Genomic DNA, 23290 nt, shown 5'->3' with positions numbered 1-23290 from the left:
GTAAGGGTTAAGCCTAACCCTATAAAATAACGTATACATTAATACCTTAGAGAACATAAACCCCATTAGTCAATTCTTACTGTTAGCCATATTTCAAAAGTATCTGCATTAACAACATTTCTGGATTGATTCTTGATTCTAATATGATTTTAAAAATTATACAAATTAAAGGAATAATCCCAAACAATTTATTCTGAAATGTGTCTATAACATTTAGACATCAAATGCTGAAGGTTTTGCAAAAGATGTGTAAGCTTCCTTCATCCTCAGGCTTCTAGAGAGCTAGGATCTACTGAACCCCGTTCCTCAGGCTTCTAGAGAGCTAGGATCTACTGAACCCCGATCCCAGACTTCTAGAGAGCTAGGATCTACTGAACCCCGGTCCTCAGGCTTCTAGAGAGCTAGGATCTACTGAACCCCGACCCTCAGGCTTCACCGCACGGTGGAGCACCGTGCACAGCTAGGGGGACCGCACGCAGCTCTGATACAATGGAGGTACGAGTGGTTCAAGTCTACATACAATCCGGCATTGTACGTGCACAGACAAATAATCGACAGAATAAAATATCGAAGGGTGAATGTATCCCTGGTTCAGTGTCTGTCATGCATTATACAAAACTCACTGTATCGCGGTTTCCTAAAATAACTGGTTTATATATGGCCCATCCACTCCCTAGGCATCCCTTTGATTGCAAGCAAGGATAACAAATGCTGATATATTGTATATTTGTATAACAATGCAACACGGGTTGAATCAGAATATGTAGAATCAGAATTATAGTTAACAATAGGTATCCACAGATACTGTGAATACCAAATTAAACTAGGAAGCGAGGATGAAGCAAAAAAAAATACCGTCCACAGTACAATAACAGTGTAGCCCAGGGCCGAATAGATCATTAACCACCAACCCTTCCACGTAAAATATGTTCTGCTGTATGAAGATTAATCAGATTCTTGCATGGACTATTAAAGGTGACCTATTGTACCACCAGGTGAGCCCACCCAGGGGACTCCACTGGGTGGGTTCACCCGTTGGTATAATAGGTCACCTTTAAGATTCCATGCAAGAATCATTGACAGGAGCTGTTGCAGGGGAAAGGTCCACTTATCAATCGGCCTCTTGTGACATCACGAGATGTAATTTTTGCCAAAAATTGTTTGGCAAAAGGACAAAATCTGCATTACATCTTGTGGGGGGCCGATTTTAAAAACGGAATGCAACGCCTAATCAACACTGACACCTGGTGGTAGAATGTCCCCTTTATCAACACACACACCCTTTTAAAGTGAGTTATTCCTTTAAGCAAGTTTTCAAATGTCATGTAAAAAAACATCTGCAAACATCATATTTCAGCAGCTTAACCGGCCTATAAAGACTTATCAGCAGCTTTGTGTCAAACGTACCTGGGACTAATATAGTCCAGCCCCGGCATTACAGCAGCTGAGCCTGTTGACGCCTAAATAGAGATTTGAAATATCGTTAGAATTATAATTCAGGGTTAGACATCATGAATGTTCAGAAGGGAAATTTACTTTTCACAAAAGTAAAATTTTCGCATACTATTATCCGTTTCCTAAACAGTAACGCAATATGCTTGGAATGTAAACACCTAATTTAAAGGTTAATGGTATTTATTATATGCATGGGACAAAACATCAGAGCAACCAGGACATTTCAATCCTTATGATCTGGTTGGATTAATGGATCGTCAATTTAATTAACTGAAGTTAATACAGGGTTAAGTGTCCGGTTAAATTACCATAACCCATTGAACCTGGTTAGACTGGCATGGGAGAGGGCGACATTCACTCCTCTAGCAGTCGCCATCAGCACAATGTTTAACTCCAATTGATCTTCCCTCTATGAAGCTGGAATGTAATAGACCCAAACTAGTCACCTTCTGACAATCACATCATGAAATGCAAACATGTTACCGCCAAGATGATGCTCATTTGGGGAAACATTGCATCAATGTTTTAAAAGTCCCATGGCATGCTACTTTGTGGATGCGTTAATATAGATATTAGAGGGCCCCTAATACAGTATTTGAGGACATTCCCGGAATTCAGCCGTGTTCGGTAAATATTCGGGAGTCCTGGAGCTCTATATCTAAATAATATCATATTATACATAGATATCTATATCATATATATTATCACGGCCAAAAGATGTGTGCGCCTCCAGACGATATTAAGGATCTCAAAACGTGTTCCATAGAGGCATGGTCTCTTTATGGTCCTGCTACAACCTTTGTGATGGGGAGAGGGGAGGGAGGGAAGATGCATGGGTTTGAAGTAGGGATGGGCATTTGAAGAAATTTCCTTGATCGAGCATCGCTAGAGTTATCGATCAATTATCGATTAATCATTAACTTTTTTCTAGGCTATATTGAAATTCCCGTTGGTAGAAAATGCAGCATGTTTTTATCAATCAAATCTTTATTCCAACAATAATGTATGGGCCAACATTAATACAATACAGTTAACTTGAAGACCTACAACTGTTTAACAGTTTTAAAACAATAAATACAGGCATTATAGGTTATAGGCCTATGCGGCGCTCGTAAAGTCCGAACAATGCGCTCTTAAAGGTTTGCAAACGATGCAAGACTAAATCTGTAGCCTATTCCAATTACAATAAGTAGCCAACTTATCGGACAACAATAATCAAACAAAGGCAGTAGGCTAAAAGTGGGCATTAAACGGTATAACTGTTTTGAAAAAACGGGGGGAAAAAGGCAGACATATAATGCCTATAGGCTGCAGCCGGCGCGCGGAAAAGGCTCGCAACAAAAAGATGAGCCACCCATTTACAAACAATTGCATGAACTAGTCTATCTAAAAGCATTACCTTATTGAACATATATAAGGCTGAACTTGTTGCTAAAATATCACAGTTTTGGCAAAATGTAACGACTCCAAGAGGCACCAACCCGAAAGAAAAGCGGAGCGAGAGACAACACATTAAGAAAAAAAAGAGCGACTCACATACGGTGGTGCCTGTCCCTACTGTCCATAGCATAACTCCAGCCTACATATTTTTGTTTAGGAATATAACCATGTTAACATGCTCGCGGGTCAGACGCGAACGCAGCCTTGTAACTGTCAGTCCAGCAGCAGAAAACACCCGCTCTGACGGGACCGAAGTTGCAGGGATGCAGAGGTATTGTCGCGCTAACTTTGACAGGAACCTTCTTCCATTCACTTTCCACCAGTCGGCAGGGTGGTATTTCTCCCACATAGTGATATTCAATTAAATGCTTCAAGACTCACAGTATGCAACACAACGTCCTTTTGATCGATAACAATATAAATTGATCGACGCATTTCTTAACGATCGATTATCGAGCATCGATTAATTATGCCCATCCCTAGTTTGAAGGCACAGACCTTTTCGATTGTTGTAGTATTTGTGTTATCAATCTCTCCATATTTCCCCTGCTCATTACTGTGCACAAATGTGCTGTATGTACACCCTTATGGTGCCGGCAGACACATAGAAACCTCCCGGTAGGGTTGAGCACTGAAACTCGGTTCCAGTAGGGAACCGGTTCCGACGTAAACGGTTGTAACGAGATCGAATAAGAACGCACATTTCTGTGCCTCATAACGGTGCATGACGTTTTTTAACGGCCCCTGCCCCGCCCCCATGGTGTTGCGGTGTCAATTTGCGTTAGTGCTGGGTGCTATACCGGTTCACACTGAATAACGGTGTGTATTTTCGTTAGGATATGATTTTTTTATACCACCATACCGGTGTATTTGGTTACACAACGTTCGGAACGCAGCGCTGCGCGACACTGTTTCAGACGGGACCCTTTTCAATGTTGCGCTAAACACACATGGTACGACTACGACTTTCTTTATAGGTCCATGACTGCGAGGCGTGGTACTTCAGGCCAACTGGTAAAAGAGTGTGTCACGGCTTTGAAACAAAAAAAAACAAAGCCTATGGGCGCCTCGAGACTCGGGACGGGCTTGTCAACGCGCTGTGGCATTGCTTACTTGATGTTGTTTTGATTGAAGATCGGAGGGTTGTAGTGTAGTGGTGTTCTGCTGTGGGTGAATCAACGTGTGTGTGTGTGTGTGTGTGTGTTGCGAGCGAATGTAATTTTAAAGTAAACAAAGCAGTAATGTTGCGCCATGATGCGTGCCTGCCTGCTTTCAGCAAGTAATTCATATTATTTGTAATTATTTTTTATAAAGATATTTATCAGTCACAGCAGCCTCTTCGGGTAAGTCGAGTAATTTAATGCCAACCGTAAATCTTGCATATCAAGTAGGCTAGCAAACACCGTTGCCATTCAACTCAGCGTCCGCTGACTTTCTGCTTAATGTGAAACTCATAACAAGTCATGCATGTATGCAAGTGTGTGAGAACCGTTTTAGCACCGGAACCGTTTGAAAAGTACTGAGTAGGCACCGGTATCGGATAAAACCCAAACGATACCCAACCCTACCTCCCGGCAGGGTGCGCTTTGCGAGCACAAATTTGCGAGCGGGAAAAAAACATTTCACCTCCGCTGCTGCAACTCCATACTAGAGGAAACACTGAACAGCTGTTTGCCAACACAGTGAACAGCAAGAAACACATGGACACACGCGCACACCGACAGTTGAAGGAAAAACACATGGACACACGCGCACACCGACAGCTGAAGGAAAAACACATGGGACACATGCGTACATCTACAGCTGAAGGAAAAACAAATGGACACACGCGCACACCGACAGCTGAAGGAAAAACACATGGACACACGCGCACACCGACAGCTGAAGGAAAAACAGTGAATTCTAGAGATGAGCAAACACACAGACAGTGAGCAGGTAGACATGGATGCCGATCACAATCAAGAAAAAGACGATGAATATTGTAAGAAAGGGGGCTCTGTTGTTTGGAAGTGGTTCGGTTTCCAGATCTCCAACCACGACCAACGAACAATACTTTGAAAGTTGTTTTGACGTGTTTCAACCAGAGGTGGAAACACCGGCCAACTGTTGAACGACATGAAAACGGAGAATGTCTGAGGAATACAGCCGAATGCACGCAACTGAGCACCGGAGGACGACCAAGACGGTCACGACTCAATGACGTCATCATTCATAACATGATTATATTAATTATTTGTCTTCTTACTTAAAAGAAAAAACTGTCATGAGCTGGATTCGATCACCCTCGCCGATAGAAAATAATAATGTTGTCCTTCACCACCGAGACAACGTTTCTTCACCTGGTTCGTCAAGCGATAATAAGTCACCTTACCGTTGTGGCAATATCACTATAATACCTCACTACAGTATGCTTACCTCGCAGGCAGAGGTGTGGACGACGCAAAAGCATTCATCATTGACACTGTACACAAACATCTAGAGCGGCCCAACACATCAGCCAGACTCTTGTTTATAGGCTTCTCCTCTGCATTCAATACACTACAGCCCCACATCCTGGCGAACAAACTCACCTCCTACTTCCATCTAGACGACCAGCTCATCCGGTGGATACTGGACTTTCTAACCGACAGGTCACAGAGAGTCCGGGTCAACAACACCTTCTCCGACCTCCGACACACCTCGACGGGCTCCCCTCAGGGCTGTGTGCTCTCACCTCTGCTCTTCATCCTCTATACAGATGACTGCAGATCCACACAGCCTCAGTGTCACCTGGTGAAGTACGCAGACGACACAGTTCTCCTGTCCCTGCTCTCAGGTCCTTCACAGCAGCATGGATCAGCTCTCCAGGAGTTTGTGGAGTGGTGCGACAGCTCATGCCTTGAGATGAACGTGAGTAAGAGGCAGAGAGAGCTGGCCGCAGCATCCATCATCTCAATCCACGGGAGGCCGGTGGAGGAGTATAAATACCTGGGCACCATCTTCGACAGCCAGTTGAAATTCTCCTCCAACACTGAAGAGATCCTTAGGAAGTGTCATCAGCGGAAGTATCTCTTAAAGGAGCATTTCACCGGTGGAGGCATGAATATCTATTGAAATTGGGTCCTATATGTAGTCGAATAATAAAATAAAATTCTAATTTCGTGCCGTCTTGACCGAGAAAAGGCAGAAAGTGACTTTTTGGCGCTTGTGGATTGAAGACAACAACTCCCACCATGCACAGCTTCGCTGGCGGCCACTCCCGCTGATCATCTCCGCCTATCGGACACCTCCTTGTTCCATCTACTAATGGAACAAATCAGCGTGGAGCTTGACCCGACGTCACTGGCAGAGAGTAGTGACGCTTGCACAGAAGCATACGGCCGACATCTTTCTTTATTCTGGGTGGAAATAGTAACATAGTTACGCCATTAAATGCGTTTATGTAAACATTTTTAGCGAGAAATGTGCATTATACTTTCATAATGTTCGCTCGTTGAATGTGAAGGATGTTTGGTTTGATAGTTATGACGAAGAGGGAACGCTCCATTCACTTGCATGGACAGCGTCTCTGGTTGCTAAGCAACCTCAACGTCTTGGCGGACTATCTGCTGATCAACACTACGAATGCTGGAAACACACCAGACACACCATGTGAAGTTATTTAACCCGATTATTGTTATTTATATCCGAGATTATTTAATCTAATCTGATCTAAACTCTATCATGCACCCAAACACGGCGGCGTTTGGGTTTCCTACCTCGGACTCCTAAATCCAGCGCAGCCACAGGCGCGTTGGCGCGTTGAACCATTTTTGTGACATACAATGATCAAGCGTCAAGTTAGGCACGTTACACGCGTTTGGTGTGGCCGTAGCATTATGCGGTTTCACCCAAAAAATCGGCTTCGTGTGGACGGGGCCAAGAAGGCGAACATCACGTCACCAAGTCACCAAGACAGCGCCAGGCGACTTACGCCACTATCTGCCAATGGATCGTGGATGCCTGGGCTGATATAACAGTCTCAACTGTGGTCCAAGCTTTCACGAAGGCAGGAATAATCACTGAACTGCCAGGCAACAGCAGCGACACTGACTCGGATAATGACGAGGGATCCGGGCATGTTGGATGCCGTACTCGCCCAACTGTTCAATTCGGATACACAAGAATTCGAGGGATTCGTAGACGGGGAATGAACTGAAAAGTGAGCTTATTGTTAAGAGATATTGATATTGATCAGATATTGATGATATTGTTAATATGCACATTAACGTTTGAACATCGTTACCATGGGAGTAACCAGAGTTGTCAGAACGCTTAATAAAGTTTGACTTTATCCAACTGTTTTGTTGACATTCCCTTTAGCACAGCTCGGTCTAGTCGATACATAACGCAACCCCAGTCAAACGTTTGACTGCAGTATCTTCTATTCTATGCACCTTATAATCCGGTGCACCCTATATATGAAAACATTTCTAAAATAGGCCATTCATTAAAGGTGCGCCTTATAATCCGGTGTGCCTTATAATGCAGAAAATACGGTAGTCCTCGTTTGTATTTCTTTCGAAATGGTGAACTTTTGCATGGAGCCATCTTCTATGTCAGATCCAGTACCCTCCGCCAATGTACTTCAGTTTTATCAACAGCCTCTGTGGATGTTAGTTTCTGCTGGTGAAGTCCCACTCACTGGCACTGCTCTAATAGGTCTGTAGCGTCAGTGGGTCCCACCCACTCCCACCCCCCACTAGTGGTTGTAGTCTTACGAGAATCATCCCCTCTTACACTTCCTATTTTCTTGTACGCAAAAATCGTCATATTGCGTCATTGAAAACAGGAAGTGTTGGAGATCGATACGGATCTCTCCAGTCTCTCCAGAAAATAAGGGAATGATGCTAGACCATTCAAAAATATGCGGGGGGGGGTTCTAAAAATACAAAGCTTATGTACTGCTAACTTTCTATTACTCCTTCATTGAAAGCATCTGTACATTTTCCATAACTTGCTGGTTCCACTCCATCACCCTCCAAAACAGAAACCGCCTGGAGAGTACGGCCAGAGTTTGCTCTAAAATAATTGGACTTTCAACAAGAACTCTCTCCTCCATCCACGACCAGCAAACACTCCGGTTAGCCAACAGAATTATGCAGGACCCCTCACACGCTCTACACCCCGCCTTTGAGTGGCTCCCCTCAGGGCGCCGACTACGCTGCCTCGGCTGTAGGACACAGAGGAGAAAAGCAACCTTTGTTCCCAAGGCTGTTCACCTCCTAAACTGCTCCTAAACCCCCCACCCGGGCTTGTGCCCTCCCCACATGGACTGGTGAAGCCGTGAACTCTGTTTTGCCCTCTCACTCCCATTGACTGTTACAGCATAGGTACCTCGCCTCGGTTCATCTCAGGTGTATTGTAACCAGCATGGTATTTGTTAGCTGATTGCGCTTTATATTTATGTCATATTTGACACATTTTGCACTTTTGGGAGTCAGTTCTCCATTTGTAAGCGTGCACTTTGCATATTTTATGCATGTTTATATGGATGTGTGTGTTTGTGGACACCTGTGCTTGTGTGTGTTGTCTGCCAGGTAGCAATGCTGTGTTTTTGTTTTTGTTTGTTTGTTTGTTTGTTTTTTGTTTTGTTTGGACATGGCCCTGTCCTTTGTAATGCTGCTGCTATGTGCCCTCAATTGCCCCCTGGGGACAAATAACGTTTTTTTGAATTTGAATATATTTACTGGGACTGGTTTAAGACTAGAGCTGGGTATCGCCACTTATTTCCTGAATTGATTCTATTCCGATTCACACGGTCCAGAATCGATTAATGGCAGATTCGATCCGATTCAATATCGATTCGATTTAACGTTATTTCAGTTGCGATGCCCATTTTGCTTCGATATAAAATTTATTTTCATAGAACTAATGCTGTAAATTGTACAAGGAACCCTCCATCCTGGTGCATTATTAAAAATATTATTTACATCAAGAATTTACCCCAAAGCAGGATCAAGAAAAAGCATCATGAAATCCATCACTAGTGAGCACTGTCATCGTGAAAGATTTAGACTTGCATCCAAGTTTTAAATGAAGCTTCATCAACCACGTATTCACACAGACAATGTTAACAGTCCTCTAGCCCTTCCTAGAAACACAGCCCAACATACCTTCTGATCTGCCTCTCGTCGGGCCCGCTCCTCCTCCTCCTGCTTGGCCCGTTCCTCATCCTCCCGCTTGCGGATATCCTCCATTTGCTGCCGTGTGTTTTTTTGTTTGTGTTTGTGTGGTTAAAAACAGAAAGAATGATTAAGTTAGTTTAGTAGTGCGCTTATCTGTGCGTCCCTGTGATAGCTTACATTGTATGAAGTACACTAATAAAACAGCGTTAAAACAGCACCGCCTGGGCTCACACTATAAAAAGGGAAACTTCACCCATTTCCATTAAGCTTTGTATCGTTAACCTTTGTATCCTAACCCACTAGGGTTGCCGCGGTATACGGTATTACCGGTGTTGAGGCCAACACCGTACTCGGTGTTGCACACCGGCAACACCGAGTTATTTTTTTTTATTTTTTTATTTCAGTAAAAATGAATATAATTATAATTAAGAAAATTAAAATGTGTAGAATAGGCCACAGTTCTGCTTTGTGCGGGAGAATTGTCGCGCCGAGAATTGACGTGCTTCCTTACAAGACCGGTAACCATAGCAACGCCGGTAAACAAACCCCGCGAAGCCCAATCCCTACGTGAGCTCCCCGCGCTACGGCCATCCGGAGGCTCACAGAGCTTTTGGCCGTGATATTATGATATATATTATATATTTAAGCAATAGATCACGCCAGGCTGTGGTATGTGCTCACTATACCACTGTTAAGGGGCGTTGTCCGGCACCGACGCGCAGCGGAGGGCCGGCGACCCCCTTCACAGTGGTATAATGAGCACATGCCACTGACTGAAGTTGCTTTTATACAACGGTTACTATTATGGCGAAACGAAAGTCATAGACACACTACATTTGAAAAGAAACCAAGAAAGTCAAAGTAGCCGTTTTATTAAAGACTACCAAAAAGTAGTCCCTCCTGGCTGCCTTCAAAATGCACGACGGTCGCTATGCAACACACTTTAGCGTCCCTCCGAGAGAACTGTTGTAACGGTTTCCACTTCAAGGTGCGGAGTGATACTTTCCCTAAATGATCGGGCGTCATAGCAGTTATTTATAAGCTCATTATACAACAGTTAGGAACCAATCAGATCGCTGGATTTAGGCGTTATAAACGTTATAAGACGCCGAGAATTGGCGCACTGCCAGCCGCTGTCACCGAGTGCGAGAGGAGCGTTGACGGAGAAGATGGCGGTTGACCTAGTTTCAAAGTTAATACCGTTTATACCGGTAATACCGGTGTTGACACGAGCGTATTACTCGGTGTGAAAATGTCCACACCGCGGCAACCCTAAAACCCACTCATATTTTTGAATGGTCGTGCATCATTCCCTTATTATCTGGAGAGACTGGAGAGATCCGTATCGATCTCCAACACTTCCTGTTTAAGATGAAGAAATATGACGATTTTTGCGTAGAAGTAAATAGGAAGTGTAAGAGGGGAGGATTCTCGTAAGACTACAAGCACGGTCCCACCCCTCTATAGGGGGTGGGACCCACTGACGCTACAGACCTATTAGAGCAGTGCCAGTGGGTGGGACTTCACCAGCAGAAACTAACATCCACAGCATCTGAAGCTAAGCTAACAGAGGCTGTTGATAAAACTGAAGTACAATGGCGGAAGGTTCTGGATCTGACATAAGATGGCACCATGCAAAAGTTCCCCATTTCGAAAGAAATACAAACGAGGACTAATTCACTGAGTTTACCAACTAATACTGTTCACTAGAAATATTGTGTGAAGTGATTTTCATGCAGTCTTGCGGTATCAGCTTGGTAGATGGAACAGCGCGGTGTCCGATAGGCGGAGATCTAGATAAGCGGGAGTGGCAAGCGAAGCTGGGAATCGTGGTGCATGGTGGGAGTTGTTGTCTTCAATCCACAAGCGCCAAAAAGTCCCTTTCTGCCTTTTCTCGGTCAAGACGGCACCAAATTAGAATTTTATTTTATTATTCGACTACATATAGGACCCAATTTCAATACATATTCATGCCTCCACCGGTGAAATGCTCCTTTAAGATGAGCCACAGAATACGATGTTACACCGACGCTGCAGCTGTATGCTGCTGAGCCGGTGTTCTGCCGATTTCTGCTACCCATCAAATTGTGCTACCCAGTGGTTATACGCATGCGCATCCCAACAACTCATGATCCTGCGTGCGCATCCTTTAAATTCTGCTACTTTTTTGGCTGGGTGTTTTCGTTAAAACATTTTTATAACTGCACAATTATACAGAATCTCACTCAAACAAGTTTTAACAATACTTTGACACACTTTTCTTGATTAAGTTATATATTTAGTAGGGATGGGCGTGAGGAATCGATTACTCGAGTACTCCTCGTTACAAATGAACTCGGTTGGTGGACAGGCAAACTCGAGTTTGCATATACACACAAACAAAGTTTTCTGAAGCAAATGTATACATTTTCTGTCGGCGCCACTAACGCATGATGTGGGCACAAAGAAAATTAAATGCATCCATTTCCATGGCGCGTTCCATGCCGTGTGCAGGCACGCCAGAATTCAAAAAGTTAAGAGATGGCGGTTAAAGCAAAGCGCAGCGAAGAATTGAAATACTTTAAAGAAATAGGAGATCATAAGGTGAAATGTAAAATATGCCAAGCGAAATCGAGCTACCAGAAAGTACTATGCGGCAACATATGCTCCTGAAACACAACGGTGAGTTCGGGAAAGCATGCACACAGCAACCAAGTGTGTCGGCTATTTTCACCGCCGCAAGACGCAGCTGTAATCCCGGGCTTGTAGAGAAGATCACAACGCTGAGTATTTCCATATTCCATTTGCTGCCGTTTTATTTGCAGCTTTAAATTATTTGCAATGGTTAGGCTACTTGTTTCGTTTTTGTTTTTTTTAAACCGTTACAGGCCTTGGTTCGACGTGAATTAAATTGTGAGACGCATATTTATTTTTGTAAGGAAAATGTGTTTTGAACGTTTCAGGCCTATTCCTGCTGCAGATGCGTTGCATTCTAAAAATAGATTCGATTTAACGAGTACTCGATTGATCCTCGAGGAATTCCTTCGATCACTCGAGTTTGGAATTTACTACTCGTGCCCATCCCTTATATTTAGTTTAATTGGCTATTGACGTTTTTTCTTGAAGTGCTTTTTTTTATATTACATACTAGGGTTGCAACAACGAATCGATAAAATCGATAAAAATCTATTACTAAAAGCGTTGAACTTGGTCATCGATTCGTTGAGTCGCGCGATTATTACGTCACTCATAGGCTCGGCAATGCTTACAGCCAGCCGCCGACAGGTTGGTTCATGCTCGCCCACAGCGGGCTTTAGTGTGAGCGACCACAGCTTGTATTTTGGTCATATCTTAACACTGTAGGCCTTTGTAAATGTATTGTACCTTCAATGTCTTTGGGTTAAAAAAACTTCTTCAACTCAGTACACGTCTAGTCCAACCAAAAACTCTTGTCATCTGCTGCTGCTGCAGACGTTGTGCAGACGGGCTCGGAGTCGGCACCGCGTGCATCAACAGTCATTCGAAGCAGCGGTAGTAATCACACAACCAGACGGTGTAGAAAGTTCCGTCATTTAAAAATAGCAATGCCGTTTTTAAATCCATGTTAAAATCGGCAGGATATAGAGCTAGTTAGCTAAAAAAAAAGTAGCAAACAGTGTCAAATATGATGTGTTTAGGTCGGCTCAGTAATATGATTGATGTGTTCAAATGCAACACAAAAAATAAAGAAATTTGAGACTTTGGCAAAAACTTGTTTTCCCAGCAATATGAAATCGATAGTCAAGACGGAATTATGACCTGTTTAACGTCCTATCTTCAGCTATGATCATCTTATCAGCAATTAAAGCAATAGTACAAGTTCTATTTCAACAAAATAGAAAAGTATCAATATTGGTATCAATAAAAACCTGGATCGGTAAGGAGTCTAGAAAATATTAACAATATCAATAAAAATTTGCGATCTCCTGTCATGCGATAGAAATTAAGATGATTTAATTTATTTTTAACCGTTAGTATTTACTGGTTAAAGATCTTATCGGTTAACCATATCCCTGGACATCCCTTATATACTGTATATATATCTAAATGTATATCATAAATTGTATGATTTTTTTGTGTTATCCCAGTAATGTTTTTTTTATTTTTTTATCATTTAATATAACTTTTAATAGTTCCGGGACGTTGGAGCAATAACCTGGTGTTTTTACACTTCAGTCTGCAATGTCAGGGGTTGAAACTAAGGTTTCAAAAGCAGGTTCAACAGGTTCAACTTGCCCGAATGTAATGTTCACTTGCCCAAATTATAATCAGAATCGTGAACGGGCCTCTTTTTGCCAGGCACCCGGCCTGGTTTTGGGGGGGCTCAGAAAAATCATCCTAGCTCAGACTGAAGCTGAATGTTAGCTTCCACACATGTGTTTAAAAAATAACAAACTTCTCTTTGTTTACTTATTTATCGAGCGGTCACATCGTGCCATGAAGTGATTTCAGTCCACAGTTGCAACCTATTAAAGCTATCGCCAAGTTATATGTAGACCTGCATGATTTGATGCAAATGTACATAACTAAATGTCAGAGGTAGTAGCAAAGATATGTATTTTTTAACTTTCAAGTTTCTTGTAGCTCTAACTGAATAATCACAATCACGTTTCTAGTAGGGTTGTCAGTCACGATACTGGATTTTCTAACTTCAACACTATTCCTGGAAAAAGATCGATATTCTATACCATTTTCGATATCAGGGGAAAGGTTTTTTTCAGGAAAGAACATACCCAAAGTAAAGAGATTATATCTCCACAACTGCAAGGGCGATAATGTCATCTTTGGGCCAAAAGAAAGATTGTTGTGCAAGTGAAATATTCAATGGGGATTAGGGATGGGCACGAGTAGTAAATTCCAAACTCGAGTGATCGAAGGAATTCCTCGAGGATCAATCGAGTACTCGTTAAATCAAATCTATTTTTAGAATGCAACGCATCTGCAGCAGGAACAGGGTATCTGCAGGTTTCAGCAAGTCAAATTTAAGACTTTTTAAGACCTTTTTAATACCACCTTGAATGAAATTTAAGACCTTAAACCCGCGATGGTGGGGGGGGATCCCGCTGTATTACAACCCAAGCATAGCATGTGTGTCACTCAATGAGACTCATTCAAGTTTACTTTTGTCTGTTTATTGAACATAAAGTGATACTCCAGGGCTCCAGACTAACTTTTTCCTTGGGTGCACTGGTGCGCCTAAATTTTTAATTTGGGTGCACCAGCACGTATTTATGGTGCACCCAAGTTGTAAGTTGTTGAGAGGGGGGTGACAGCGTCTGGGCCCCCGGGCAGCTGCACCGGTTGCACCGTCGATATTTACTCCACTGATTAATAATATTTTCACCATCAAATAAATGCCTTCAGTAAGACCTGGGGGGTATACCACGAACCTCGTTGAACATACCCAGGCTTTCTTGGGAAAACCTGGCTCTACAGAGCCGCAACTCGCAATCACAGTTAAATGGTACCACGACGCTCACTTTAGATTAAATTAGTTGAACCAGGTTTTCCGCTTTAGGTTCAATGCGCGTTCACATAAAAGGGGCGTTTCTCGCGTCATTTGACTCACCCTTATGCAAAATAAATCGCGCAAGAGCGGTGTATTTCATCCAAGGCGAGCAATGTATTATTATGAACTCCTAAGAGGAATTCAAAGTTCAAATCACAGCCAAGGGGAGCACGGTTGCCCATAATATGGCTAGGGTGGCATGCTGGCAAAAATAGCCGACCGTGTTAATTCGTAAGTGAAAAGGTTCTGCATATTGTCTAAAAAATATTATGCATCATCATCCCTTTTACCCCCATATATGTGGGGCCCCATGAATTTCGAGCCCAAGTACCGGGAATGCACTCGATCTCCGACCCAATATCGGACGTGCACGTCAAGTTGCTTGCTTTTAGTGGCCTGGTTCAACGTCTCAAATATCAAAACAAAATCAGCCTTGTTGACGCTGCAGATTCGCTCGTTTCGGATGAAAGGCGCTGGTCCGAAGCGAGTTATATACTCCGTTTTGTCCCTTCCAGCAGTAAAGGTGCTCGCGATTTCGGAGTCAGGGAACATCAAACCGAAGAGATCTCCTATCCCCTCATTCGAGTTGTAGGACTGGTGCTTGACCACTGTGTTAAGAATCCACAACACCTCTGCTTTCAGTGTTGGTGTCGCACCAAATGCTACCCTCAGGTCAGTACTAGCAGCGCGGACCGTCTGCGGCGGTGGCGCCGGGGCAGAGATGCAAAACGTAGAGATGGCTGGGGTCTGTGTGTGGCTCCTGGCAGAGGTTTTATGTTTTTGGCTCTGCATATGGCTGACGACAGCCTTAATCCCCATGGTGCCGAGCTTGAATGTAGGCTACTTTTGCACAGAATGCATCTGGCCTGTTCTGGGTTGGCAACGGACGCTAGCCAACCTCGGAAACGGACGTCTTCCAGCCAACTGATGTTGAACTTGCATTTACCCATTGTTGCAGACTAGCTAGCAAGCGCGCAGACATCCGTTTATATATGCAGCTAGCAAGAAAGTAGCCCTTCGTACATCTCCTTCCCGAAAAGTCCCGCGAGAAAAATAAAAAAATAAATAACCCTGCCCCGACAAATTTAAGACCTCCGAGTTATAAATTTAAGACCAGCATATGACATTTTTGACGAATTTAAGACTTTTTAAGGCCTTAAATTTAGAAAAATGAATTTAAGACTTTTTAAGACTTTTAAGACCTCCGCGGACACCCTGAGGAATAGGCCTGATGATGAACGGCAATATTACCAACCAAACATGTAATGTTTATTCTCCATCAAAACAGTCAGAGTTATCAGAGTATTCATTATTTATTTTTGCAAACGTTCAAAACACATTTTCCTTACAAAAATAAATATGAGTCTCACAATTTAAATCACGTCGAACCAAGGCCTGTAACAGTTTAAAAAAAACGAAACAAGTAGCCTAACCATTGCAAATAATTTAAAGCTGCAAATAAAACGGCAGCTAATGGACTATGGAAAAACTCAGCGTTGTGATCTTCTCTACATGCCCGGGATTACAGCTGCGTCTTGCGGCGGTGAAAATAGCCGACACACTTTCACTTTCACCGTTGCTGCGGGTCTGCTTTCCCGAACTCACCGTTGTGTTTCAGGAGCATATATTGCCGCATAGTACTTTCTGGTAGCTCGATTTCGCTTGGCATATTTTACATTTCACCTTATGATCTCCTATTTCTTTAAAGTATTTCAATTCTTCGCTGCGGTTTGCTATAACCGCCATCTCTTAACTTTTTGAATTCTCGCGTGCCTGCACACGGCACGGAACGCGCCATGGAAATGGATGCATTTAATTTTCTTTGTGCCCACGTCATGCGTTAGTGGCGCCGACAGAAAATTGATACATTTGCTTCAGAAAACTTTGTGTGTGTATATGCAAACTCGAGTTTGCCTGTCCACCAACCGAGTTAATTTGTAACGAGGAGTACTCGAGTAATCGATTCCTCACGCCCATCCCTAATGGGGATGATACTTGGTTAAAGTGAATAAAGCCATGGAACACAGCATAAGTGGAAGATAACCTTTCCACCTGAAATAATTATCAGTATCAGTTGGTCGTTATCAGTTGGGAGCGCTGTCTTACTATGAGACACAAATAAGGTAGATATCTTACAATTTTGACACCTGACACCTCTATTTAAAGTTCAGGGCAATCGAATGCACCAAGCCAAACACTCGCAAATAAATATATGGCCACTAGATTGCGCTGAAGAATATGTTTTCTGATTGAAGGCAATTTACCTATTTCCTAAGAAACCTTCTCTTACTCATTGATTGAAAACAGCATGTTAAGTTGCAAAATTTGGCCCAGATACTGGATAATCTGTTTATGGTGGTTTTATTCGATCAGAATCAACTTTGTGGACAAAAATCACAAAGGTAATACTTCATTTTTGGTAGTTAAAAGAAAAGGGGACGTTTCTTCTTAAGTTGTTATTTGCGAGTTTTAGTCACAGAATGATATGGTTTGGACTGTTGGAATAAGTGGAGGCTCAGCTTTCATGTAATATATACAGTAGTTTGTGAGGGTCCAATTTCGTGAAAAAGATCGCTATTGCTGTGCGCATGTGCACAGTTATGAAACACAAAACCGTGTTCTTGACTTTCCTTGATAATTTGCCTCAATCCAAAGTACTTCCAAACTGCACTCCTCCATCACTACTCCATTTAACTTCTACCTAAACCGTTCGCGGAGGTGCTGCACTTGAGATGCTAGCTGTGTTGGCTAACCTTTAGCGAATCACTGCCAGAGACCGCACTGCGAGTGAGTGACAGAAGGCGGGGCTATATTCGCACTGAAGCGATGCGTGTCTTAACTCGCTTTCCGAGAGAAGAGAAGACAGCGCGCTGATCAATTGCAAATACTTCTATTTTGTCTGGTTTTGCGGTACAAAAGGTTGTTCTGCAGTTTCTAAAAACATTTGAATAAATAGCTTTTATATTAACATCCACCCAAAATCTACTTGCCCGTTCGGGCAACCAGAAAAAATCTCAACTTGCCCAAATTTTTTTTTTACTTGCCCCGGGCAAGCGGGCAACCGTTAGTGTCAACCCCTGAATGTGAATTTGAAGTAATGTTCCGATTTTGAATAAAGATGCGGCAATTACAAATGTTTTTTTATTCGATTCATCGAAAAAATAATCGACCGATTAATCGATTATTACAATAATCGTTAGTTGCAGCCATATTACATACACTGCACATTCTGTAGTACCCCTGACATTTTCAATCTATATGTTATAACACAGCATCAACATTGTAGCATCATTACACTGGGAGCATCCAAGCAAGCGCTTACTTTCTGGAGTCTTCGAAAGTAGACAAGACGGCATCCTACACGACGGAGTTGGGTATCTTACATTATGTCAAATTAAATAACTTGGTTCAAATGAATTCCCCCCAAATTATTGCAGTAACATTCTGAACGATTACTGAACGATTCCTCTCGGCGCACTGACCGACGCGAACAGAATCAAGGAAAAGAATCATGAAATCCATCATGAAATCCATCACTAGTGAGCACTGTCATCGTGAAAGATTTAGATTTGCATCCAAGTTTTAAATGAAGCTTCATCGACCACGTATTCACACAGACAATGTTAACAGTCCTCTAGCCCTTCCTAGAAACACAGCCCAACATACCTTCTGATCTGCCTCTCGTCGGGCCCGCTCCTCCTCCTCCTGCTGCTTGGCCCGTTCCTCATCCTCCCACTTGCGGATCTCCTCCATTTGCTGCCGTGTGTTTTTTTGTTTGTGTTTGTGTGGTTAAAACAGAAAGAATGATTAAGTTAGTTTACTAGTGCGCTAGTTTACTAGTGCGCTTAACCAAATTCTGCGACCCACCGAAAAGTGTGACCCCAGGGGGCGCTATTGTATATTTTCTGCAACATGCGTGTGCATTATAACAAAAACTTAAATAAAACATAAGATCTCCCCCCACCGATGGGTCTTTCTTTTCTTGATAGTAAAATTAATTCTAAACATAATTTTCTACGCTTCAAACTCGTGCATATTGCAGAAAATATGCAACAGCGCCCCCTGGGGTCACACTTTTCGGTGGGTCGCAGAATTCGCGGTGGGTCGCAGAATTCGGTGTTACACCGGTGTGCCCATGTGTGTGGACCTCTGTGTGTGTATGTGTTCACCGGCTACCCAGATGGGTCAAAAGCAGAGAAGAATTACCCCCTAAAAGGGATAACTTAACTTATATAATTTAATTTGTGAGGAAATATTTCACAAATGTGCAACTTCTGATACATTAGTTCAGGATAACTTAACTTACGAATGCACAATTTTTGTGCATGTTTTTCTAAGATTATGAAATGCGGTTGTGTGAATGTGTTTTGCACCAACCATGAATGTAGCAAAAGCGTCAAGTGCATGACTCTTTTAAGTCGTGATGCACAGGATAGGATTTGTGCGCCTGTAACAAAGGACTTGTGAACTCGTAGCCCCTATGTTGTGTTTACAATGATAGAAAATATTTACGACTTCAAAATTGCTGATACACATTTGTGACTTTAGTGTACACATGGAAAATAAATATTGACGACTTCAAATTTACTGTTACACATTTGTGACTTTAGTTTAGGCTAAAGAATTCTGCTACATTAATACCTTCATAGCATACTGAGTGCAACAGTTAGCACTAGGGCTGGGCGATATGACAATATATATTGTGTGAAGATATAAAAAAGTGTCTATCGTTTCATATTATGCTCTATTGTTTATATCGTCTTGTCGCAAATCACACTCTTTACGCTAATATTTTTCGGCATATGGACTAGAGCCCGACCGATATAGAATTTTCAAGGCCGATACCGATACGAATATTTTGTGATTTAAAAATCCGATATGCCGATATATCGGCCGATATATATACATTAAAAAAAAAAATCCAGAAAAGCGCAACAAAACAAACACATTTCCCTAACATTGGTTATTTGTAGTTATCCATTAAATCCTTTTCACTCTCAGCTAACACGTAACAGCAAAACTGGACATGGTAGTCATGAATTAAGTCATGCTTATCGACTTTAGAGAATTGATGGGGATGTTCTTTTAATTGTTATTCAAGCAATGTATGTCTCGTGACAGTTGCCAACTTACTATGAACACACTTGCACACATGAACAACACCGATGATCTCCGTCGATCTCCGTCATTCACTCTGCCTAACTCTGGCTGAATCAGCGGGTTTGGGTGTTAGAGCGCCCTCTGGTGGACCAACTTTTTTTTTTTTTTCTTTTTTTTTTATATTCATTTATCGGCCATTATAAATGCCGATACCGAATAGTTTGAAAAATGCCTAATATCGGCCGATAATATCGGCCTGCCGATATATCGGTCGGGCTCTAATATGGACGACGCTTTACGTTCCACACAGCACATGAAGGCAACACAAACAAACATGGAGGCGAGTGAACGTGAAACGTCTGAACAGGAGAAGGACTCCAAGTATGCCGTAAACTGGTCCCCTCACCAGACTCAAACACAAAAACACTTATCACCTACGTAAGAATCATGAAAAAACAGTACGGAGAGAGTCTAGGGATGAAATCCACAAAAGCAGAGTCGTTGAGTGCTCAAAACAAACCCCAGACCGTGCAAGAAATTTTTGCCCGCAGCACACCATATGACAAAGATTCACGACGATGGAAGGAGATAACGGCTGCCATTGCAACTTACATCTGTAAAGACATTAGGGCCCGACCGATTCATCGGCCTGCCGATTTAATCGGCCAATTATAGCCTTTTTGAAAATAATCGGCATCGGCCAAAAAGACGCAGATTACAACCGTTTTTTTTTTTTTTTTAAATGTTATTGCGCTTAGTATCCTGCAGATTGCGCTCCTACTCGCCTTGCTAACTAACAACTTTAGCTGGAGTAAAAAAGAGGATTGAATTTTACCGTACAACATGAAAGCACGCTCGCTCAGGCAGCTGCGCGCTCACCTCACCAATGTACACAAGACACGTCGTTTGAGCATGTTGTGCCTGTTTTTCTTTAGGTCCCAGGCCATGTTAATTTTTTATACTGTAGACTAACGGTGAGACCATACTGCTCAGCACGCACGTGTTAGTCACTGCTCAGGAGCGCAGCACATTGGGAGTTAGTTATTTATTTTACATTTTACATTACTCATTTTTGAAATGTATTCTAAAACACTCAAAGGTTCTGCATTCAATTCACATATTCGTCAAAAGTATATTTAAGGTATCAAAAACTACGTTTTATATGCTTTTTTTTTCTTTCTTTTTTTAATCGGCCGATTAAAATCTTAATCGTAATTTTTCTCTGAAAATAATCGGCACTCAAAAATCAATATCGGTCGGGCCCTAAAAGACATGGCCCCAATTTACATGGTCGAGAAAGAGGGGCATCGTGAGTTGGTGCGAACACTCAACCCAAGGTACACAATGCCAAGCCGAAAATACTTCACTCGAGTCCAGTTGCCTCATTTATATCAAGAGTGTCGGGCCAAAGTAGAGGAGGAAATCCACAAGGTACTGCACTACGCTATAACAACAGATATGTGGTCGAGCCAAGAAGGTGTTGAGTGCCCTCTCTAATTCATGGAAGAGAAGACGTGAACTGGCCAAGGCTCAAGCAGAACTGGGCTTGCCTGCACATCAGCTGATCACAGACACCCCTACCAGGTGGGGCTCTCTGCAACAAATGATTGAAAGGGTAATAGAGCAGGAGAAAGCTCTCTCACAGGTCCTCCGTGTCGACAGGAAAACGTGACATCTGGTCCTAACTTGGCAGGATTTGGATGTTCTGGAGTCCATGAACAAGGCATTGAGTCCTCTCATGGAGTTTACGGATGCCTTGTCTGGGGAGCTTTACACAAGTGTTTCCTACTTGAAACCGGTCCTCCATCTTTTTAATAACCAGATACTCAAGCCTCAGGATGACGACACTCATCTCACCACGACCATCAGAGGGCATTCTAAATTACTTAAATGAGAAGTATGTTGACCAGACCACCGAGGAGCTGCTTGACATGGCTTCTCTTGTTGACCCTCGGTTGAAAACAACATACATTAAAGTAGAGAGGGTGGACTACATGAAGGCAAAAGCTGCTGCAGAACTGGAGAACCTGGTGGCTGAAGAGACAGCCTCCCTTCCATCAGCTGCAGCTGCTAGAGATGAGCCAGAGGTTCCTGCTAAGAAGCAAAAGAAGAGTTTGAGCAGCTACTTTAAAAAAGCAGCAAAGCAAAGCCAAATGGCCCCTCAGTCAAGCAGAGAGTCCATTGTAAAGGAGCTCAACCTCTATCTTCAACTGGAGGCTGGTCCAGAGACAAACCCACTGGAATGGTGGAGGCAGCTGAGGCACATTTCCCACTAGTGGCCAAGCTAGCAAATAAATACTTGTGCATCCCTGCCACAAGTGCCCTATCAGTGCGGACGTTCAGTACAAGTGGGAAGATTGTGATATGTCAGAGGTCATCACTTAAACCAGAAAGAGTTGACCAGCTTGTACTCATGGCTCTCAACCTGTAAAACAAACTCCCTGAGATTCGGCATTTTGAAGCATTGTTGCACTTGGGTTGTTTTCATAGAATGCTACTATAATTCAAACTTGAAGGAGTGTTTCGTTTACTTATTATATTCAATATATTTAATACAAAGTTCTGTTAAAGACTATTGGTATGGTTGGTTTTTTGAAAACCAACCAAAAATGTGTTTTCTATTTACCTTTTTAAATTTATACATTCATATTTTGTTCCATGCATAATTAACACAAAGGTTCTAAATAAAAGGAGAAAAATAATCATGAGTAAGTTATCTTTATTTGCAGAGTATATAATTCAAAATGTAATACGAAATAGGCATTTCCACGTGGTCATTTTATATAAACTATTTATTAATTGAATTTACAGTAAATGTGCTATATCGTGATACATACATCGTTATCGGGATATGAATTACTGTACTTTTATCGGTACATGATATTTTGGTCATATCGCCCAGCCCTAGTTAGCACTACAAGTAAAAACAGAAATTATGAGGTTTGGACCGCGGCCTATTTATAGTTCTATGGATAGTGCCACTTTGTTAGTGTTGATGGTACAGTTTAAAGGTCCCATGACATGCTATTTTATCTATTCTTTAATATAGGTATTAGTGGGCAACTAACACAGTATTCAAAGACGTTCCCTAAATTCAGCCGTGGTGCAGAGTTACAGCCACTCTGAGCCAGTCGCACATTGAGCTTCCCCCAAATGCGCTGTTTCGGTGGGCGTGTCAAGGAGGAGGGTGGGGGTGTGGCCCTGAGCAGCTTGCAGCCACCATGCGCTCTGTTTACAGTGGATGTATCGCAATGGCGAGGCGCACACCCTTTAGCCGTGTTCTGTAAATATTCTAGAACACACGGGAGTCCTGGAGCTCTATATCTAAATATTATCATATAACCTACACAGATATCTATATCATATAATATATATTATCACGGCCAAAAGCTGTGTGAGCCGATATTATGAATCTCAAACGACCGCGTTGGGTTCTCCGACGTTCCTGGTTCTTCAACGTCCACATCAATGGGAATACACACACTGTAACGCAAGTGTTTCTTGTTGGTTCTTTGACGTGTCTTGTATTTCCACAACGAGACTGTCGTGGGGGTTATCTGAGCCATGGTTGAGAAGGAATTGGGGGAAAGGAACTTTGGTTTGACTCGCTGAAGTACATGAA

General features: G+C 42.6%; 1 protein-coding gene across 6 annotated transcripts in view; it reads right to left on the bottom strand.

The window, feature by feature from the left end:
* Positions 1 to 23290, bottom strand: part of LOC130385355 (tudor domain-containing protein 15-like) — a 37973-nt gene that overhangs the window by 10972 nt on the left and 3711 nt on the right. For 2 of the 6 annotated variants that reach the window (XM_056593822.1, XM_056593820.1), the window contains exons 3-5: positions 18236 to 18324; positions 9030 to 9120; positions 1408 to 1460 (exon numbers count right to left, since the gene is read on the bottom strand). In XM_056593822.1, the coding sequence (XP_056449797.1) occupies positions 1408 to 1460; positions 9030 to 9120; positions 18236 to 18321 (230 nt within the window). In that variant the 5' untranslated portion in view covers positions 18322 to 18324. Of the gene's footprint in view, positions 1 to 1407; positions 1461 to 9029; positions 9121 to 18234; positions 18328 to 23290 lie in introns of all 6 variants that reach the window. The other 4 variants (XM_056593821.1, XM_056593823.1, XM_056593824.1 and 1 more) reach the window with 4 other exon arrangements.

This window comes from Gadus chalcogrammus, chromosome 7, assembly GCF_026213295.1.
Source record: "Gadus chalcogrammus isolate NIFS_2021 chromosome 7, NIFS_Gcha_1.0, whole genome shotgun sequence".
Classification (NCBI taxonomy): Eukaryota; Metazoa; Chordata; class Actinopteri; order Gadiformes; family Gadidae; genus Gadus; species Gadus chalcogrammus.
Note: the sequence above shows the minus strand (reverse complement) of the source record. Positions and strands in the feature narration are given on the sequence as shown.